At 36.2% G+C, this 6,782-nt stretch overlaps 1 protein-coding gene across 1 annotated transcript; it reads left to right on the forward strand.

Moving 5' to 3' along the window:
• The first annotated feature begins 2,616 nt into the window (after positions 1–2,616).
• On the forward strand, positions 2,617–5,219 carry LOC114524769 (protein SpAN-like). Its single transcript, XM_028545948.1, has 7 exons — positions 2,617–2,730; positions 2,901–3,092; positions 3,277–3,415; positions 3,925–4,016; positions 4,167–4,250; positions 4,400–4,630; positions 5,031–5,219. The coding sequence occupies exons 1-7, from the start codon at positions 2,637–2,639 to the stop codon at positions 5,192–5,194; spliced, it is 996 nt and encodes a 331-aa protein (XP_028401749.1). The 5' UTR covers positions 2,617–2,636; the 3' UTR covers positions 5,195–5,219.
• Positions 5,220–6,782: the final 1,563 nt, after the last annotated feature.

Genomic DNA, 6,782 nt, shown 5'->3' on the forward strand with positions numbered 1-6,782 from the left:
TGTGCGCTAATTTGGCAAAGCTGGTGTAATGATGACGAAGGTATGCCAATCTTTCGAGATGCCTGATCTGCCACAAGGTGGCTGTGAGCATGATGTGTCATCATTGATAACACCTTCTTCCTGTCTCAACATCCTGCATCGGAAAAAGTATTGTTTTCCCGCTTTTTATAAAGCCTAGGATATCACGCTATCTTATCATTCAGTTATCACATCCAGCAGTGTTTCGACGTGAGAGCCAGAAGACTGCTTGACTAACGCTGCAAAGATCGATCGACGACCATGATTTCATTAGCTATTTTATCGATTTTACTTTCCATCAATTACTGTGCAGGTAATCACCTTCTTGTGTAGATTTATTATTAATTCGTTTCCGCAAAATAACGCAATAAAATTTATCCTATCCTATATATATATATAAAGGAAATGTTGATTAGTCCAAAGGGATTTATCGTTTAAATAGAAAAATTGACAAGTACCCGCAAATAGACGGTAAATAGTGAAATAAATATTTGAAACTGCATTCATGACTCGATGGAATCCGAATCTTTAGCAGATTTTGAAGGATATGTATCTGCATGCAGAAGTTAATTTCAATCGAAATTTGAATCTTCTTATGGATCTATTGTTTTTTAGTATACACCCGACTATTGTCTATTACAAATCCTACATTCTGATTGGCTACTCAACCATTGTCTATTCGTGATGGTGAACGTTTGGAAAAAATTCACTCGCGCGACCGTATAAAATTGAATTAAAATTAAATTATTTTTCGATGTAATTGCGGTGTATCGATTATTTTCTCGAAATTAATATATCTAGGTACAGGGTGTACTAAAACAATTAGACAACTCGCCTTCGTTGTCTAATTATTAAATATTCGCTGAAATTATCAACTGGAAACAGTTTCCTTATCTTATACAGAGTGGCATTGTATTTATTTTACGTAAACCAGGGTTCAAAACGGTTCCATCTATGGTTCCAGTTTAGTTTGTGACGCCACAGTTTATAAGCTATGTGTAGTTGTTGATTAAATAGTGATATAATGCAGGTACATACCTATGTAGGTACTGCAGGTACTGTGGAAATACTTGCTTGCGCACTAACAAACTACATTCTCAGAAGAAGATAAATGTAAATGGCAATAATCGCGCGGGTGAACACAAATTTTACTGATTGGGATGAACTTGAAATTTCGTTAATGTACAATGTACTATGGTGTTCCGGTACAGCGACTCTGATGCAGTGTGACCAGGTTTTCTGAAGGGCAATTACCAAATTAGGTGACAGAAATTACTATATAAGGCAAAAAGTTACTACGCACACATTTATCCCGAATTAACATTGGTAATTCCAAATCTTTTTCCAAAATATCCCTACTTCACCCTAACAGAAAAGTATACTATGAATTATTGTTTTGCTGTGGAAATAACCTAGGACTCAAGACAAACAGGGACCGCTTGTACGAAAACTGGATTGGCCTATCCACCTGATAGGGATTTTTTCAACCTTATAAGAATACTTGAAAAGTAATAAAGCTTTCTGTAATTTTAAGAAAAATTACTGTAGTAATTACTACAAATTTCCAATTACTACAATCATCCGAAAAATTACCAAAAATTTTAAACAGTAATTAAAATTACTACTTCTGGTCACACTGTTCTGATGGGAACAACTTTGGTTGCCCTGTTGAGTGATGACTAACGTTAACAATTGTAGGAAATTGTGTCAATCAGACGTACGTAATTTGCACATAATGCGCGCTGATTAGTAATGACATTAATCTGGCTATGCCTTGAGGTTGAACGATGAATGAGTTTACCGCATTGTGCGGCCTATTCTAAGAAATTTTATATACACTTGAACGTAAAATTGAATTAAATAGATTTAAATTTTGCAAGATTTGATGATTTGATAGGCAACAAATTTCATTTCCACCCGTGACATCTGTTTTTCTCAAACATCTAGACGAGATTTATGTAACTGAAAAAGCATATATGATACTAAGATATATGATACTTGCTCTGAATCATATTTGGGGATCTCAGACTTGATAAGCCGTAGAGGAGAAATATTTTCCAGGGGCTTCCTTTACCCTCAGTCTTTGCTCTCAATCCTTATTTTACCTGTGGTGCCAATGTTGGATCAATAAGAGATCATCTTTACTGGGCTCCAAGGAAGAACAGTGATTGTCAGTGAAGCTTTTTCGCTTCGATTCGATTGTCCCAGTGTAATTTTTGAGGTGGTAATTCCAGTGCAAAATAGTAAATACGTATACTGATCATCAATACAATTTGCAATAGATATGTTAGAAACCTTTCTTGAAAGTCAATGTAACGCAATGTTTATTAAAATTTTTGGTTGTTTGTCTTGTAAGAAAATAGCAACCCGCCGCCCACATATGTTATACACTGTATTGTTGCACGTAAGCTAACCTTGATGTCTTTCACGTCGTCGTAAAGGTCGCGGATGCCGTAGTATTGTGCCACGAGGAGACTTTCAGTGAGGATATATACCATGCGCGGTAGATCATATTAATTAACGAAATTCTTTTCCACATTTCAGCTCAAAACGCAAATGCCAACAGTACCCAAAGCATTGGAGATGATCAAGCAAACTGGCAGGCATTGTGGACCGCGATGTCAACCATGAGGGATGGCAGATCTCATGTCGCTGACAGTACTCGATTATCCTTGTTTGATATAATACTGAGGGCCAATGTTGAGGCAAGGCGTAAGTGTGATTAAGACGGACAATGAACGTATATTCCTCTTCCATGGAAACACCGCACCGCACTTTACACGGTTGGGTTATTGGCTAATAGGGCAAAATTGACTCATGCACAAAACATTCTTGTGTATCATTATTATTAAAGATGACTTAAGCTATTTTCAATTCTCTAGGCCAAACACAGGTACGAAGCGGTGAAGCGGAGTTTCTTTATCAAGGTGATATTGCGATGAATAAGCGTGATGTCGTGGACATAGTTAATGGTGGTGGAGCGGGAAGACGGAAACGAGCTGTGATGAAAAAGCTTGCTACAAGATTGTGGCAGCCTAAAAAGATAGCTTACGTAATAAGCAGTGACTTGGGAAGTAAGTGTAACAGTGTCTGATGATTTGTTAACACATTTGAGGAGTGACAGTAGCCGATAATCGATAATGATCAAGATCCTTGTGACTGATACCTTTCAAGGAACCAAGTTCTCATATTTTTGTCACCATTATATAATGACAGTTAAAGTATAATAGCCTAATTGCGCAAGCTTATTGTTTCCAGAGTTTGCAAAACTAGCGATTCTCGCAGCAATTAAGCACTGGGAAGATACGTTACCATGCATGGGAAAGTGGAGGGACATAAACAATCTGGATAGTTCAAAAAGACCACGGAACTACATTCGTTTCATCAAAGGAGAGGGGTAGGCGTTGTTGCATTATGTCATATTCATCCAGAATCATATTCATCCAAATTATATACTATAGTCCCATGCTTGTCGTGCGAAAGAAGACTGAATGAAAAAGGGTCCTGAAACGTTTCTGTGCGACATCTGAAAAAAGGCTATTCAGCCGACAAAGATATACTCAAAACTATATATACCTCTTGTGTAGATAAACTAAAACTTTTCCACATGCCTGTCCTACAAAGAAAAACTTTAATATCTATTTCATCTCAGGATGTGCCCTGATCATCTACCAGGATCTTTCCTCCAAAAAGAGTGAAAGCCTGGAATCGAGTTTAAGTTGGTGAAAACTGACGGTGACATGTATGTCACGATTGAGGCTTATATAATATTTGTATTTTTTGTATTTGTATTTGTATTTAATAAAATTACTTTGCAGCCTAAAGGCTGAATTACGTAATTTTTACAGTTAAAACTATTGTATCATATTCATAATATAAGAATTATAACCAACGTTTTCTCTGCAGTTGTTATTCAAGAGTGGGTCGTCAAAGAGGTCGCCAGTTGATATCAATTGGAACTGGATGCGGTTACGTTGGTGTTGTGACACACGAAATCGGTGAGTTATAATCCAACCAAGTTTGCGTGGGAAAATATTAAACTCTCTTCAGGGTATGTTGTATAATGTGTTGCACACTGCTAGAAACCAGGCCCGATTAATTTAAAAACAGTTTTTTTCTTGTCGAAACACTTGTGTATATAATCGTAGGTCACGCAATGGGTTTCTGGCACGAACAGTCTCGCACTGACAGGGACGAATACATAAACATTCACTGGAATAATATTCTACCAGGTATGAATCAAATTCCGTTCAAATTTCGTAGATCCAGTAGGGCTGATAGAAAATATTCATCTGTCTAGTCCCGTAGCCGACAAGCTCAAAATCACGATTATTGGTGTACTTGTACCAACAACTCTAACACAGCAATTTTTTTATAATAGCTATGAGATTTAACTTTGAAAAATACACATCATCAAGAATTGATGATCTTGGTGTCGAATATGATTATGAAAGCGTGATGCATTATGGGCCAAAAGCTTTCTCTAAAGACGGAAGATCATCCACAATTTCAATCAAGCGCAATAAGAATAAGAATGGCGTAAGATTGGGGCAGAGATATAGATTGAGCGAACTGGATAAAAAACAAGCTCGACTTCTATACAATTGTAACGGTGAGTTCACGGTGAAGGTTGAGCCGTAAAACAAATAACCAGAAATTGTTCGATACAATGAATCCAACCGGGGAAAAAAGTACAAGTGATAAAAATAATATAATTTACTTCTTTGAAGAATCCAATTCCATTTGTTAGAATGTTGATCACTTTCTGAATGATCAAGTATCCTTGCATGATGTTCCTAGAAAGTGGTGTCAGTAATTTGTGATTGCGCATAGAAATAGAAAAAAGTCATACATTGCAGTGATGTAAGTGGGGAATGTGCAAATAGATCCCTTATAGGTATGGTACCTATAATCCCCCTTAATAGATGTTGGTTGAACACTAATTATGATGTCTGAATGATATAATTATATAATACCTCAGTTCTCCGATTTCATTTCTTATTTTTTTCTAGTCAAGTCTCCTCCATGTAGTTCTAATCCGTGTTTGAATGCTGGGGTATGTAGCAACAATGGGGATAGATACACTTGCAGATGTACGTCTGGATACACTGGAGTAAGGTGTGAAAATAGGGAAGGTAAACCTCTTAGCACTCTTTTACGCATGTATATGGTCTAAATAAGATGAAATAACTTCCATTGCTTTCCCACGAGGTCTTTTGCGAACTCGTGATTACGTGATTTACATTCAGCCTTTTAAAATACCGACTTTGCGGTAATAGACCCTGGGTACCAGGTTGCATTGCCATTGGAGTTCTCTATAGGTCGCATCAAATGCAACCATAATTTATACAATATTCATTTAGAAATATGGAATAGTGTTGTTATAAAGCGTTGTTATGATGTGCAAATACGACTTTCTCGAGTTATGGTTCTATAAAAAGTATAGCGTAAATTTGTTTGCGAATTATGCATTTTTTATTTTTAATACGGATGCCAACAGCCCTAAAATATTTCAATTCATATCGTCTTTTCAGTTAAGCCTTGCAGTTCATCACCATGTTTGAACAGAGGTACCTGCACGAACATTGGGAATAGATATAGTTGTACATGTACAGTTAGGTACCCTTACGAAAAAAACACATGCGAAAACCACATGTGGAATCACATGTGACTCACATGTGAAATTGGAACCATTATATCACATGTGGTTCACATGTGGTGGTATCACATGTGGTTCACATGTGGTAGTATCACATGTGGTAGTATCACATGTGAGTCACATGTGGTTCAGTACATGTGGATCTGGAACAACCACATGTGGTTCACATGTTAGTCTGTTTTGACGTTCACATGTGGTTCACATGTGATCCACACAAACTACTGCATGACACCTTTAATTATCATTAAATCACTCAGACACAGTATTACCAGGTGAAGTAAATTAATGCACATATATTGAAAACCATATTACAAAATGAAGTGAAACATTTGACTATCTTAAAGAGTAAAAGATACATCTGTAAATATAAAAAAATGAATTATAATACTATAATTTATTTAGTCATCCTACTGTCCTTAATTGTTGCTAAGATCTTCCTGATTCTTTCTTCGGTTTTCCATTGACAGCCTAAATTCTTTGCACTCTTGTGTCATAACAGCTTTTAAATTTGTATTATTTGCTTGAGGAAATTTCATGATGACAAAAGCTGGAAAAAATATAAACAGGATTGTTAATTAATAGCAATTGCAGTTCATCGCAATAAATAATTTAAAGTCAAATATAATTTCATTGCCTACAAAATAAAACATTAAATGGAAAGTGAGAATGTTATCTACTGTATACAAAAACATTAACAAAATAACAATCCATTCTTCTGAGAAACTGCTGTTGTTCATGGTCAACAGTGAATAAGGTTGTGCAGACCTAGGGAATGGCTAAGGGAAGGAATGGCTGAGGCAAGAAAGAGGCTTGAATCTTAGGAAAAGATGGTGGAACTTTGATGGTGTACATATTTTCTTGGTTGCAGCAAGTGCTGCTAAAACTGCCTCTTTAAAGTCTTAAATCCATCTGGCCATGTTGCTCAGTTGGTAGTACCAATCTGATACTGTGAGGCTTTTAGACCCAGCCAAAACATACAAAATATTTGAAATATCATATGTAAAAATACATTAATTTCTTCTAAATTAGGTGTTTAGAAAAACAAAATTCTGCTATACTGTATACAGAATATTGCTACTGTTTATAAGACTCCAAAGGTTATTGA

Source organism: Dendronephthya gigantea, unplaced genomic scaffold (genome assembly GCF_004324835.1).
Source record: "Dendronephthya gigantea isolate DGI-Jeju-01 unplaced genomic scaffold, DenGig_1.0 000032F, whole genome shotgun sequence".
Taxonomy (NCBI): Eukaryota; Metazoa; Cnidaria; class Anthozoa; order Malacalcyonacea; family Nephtheidae; genus Dendronephthya; species Dendronephthya gigantea.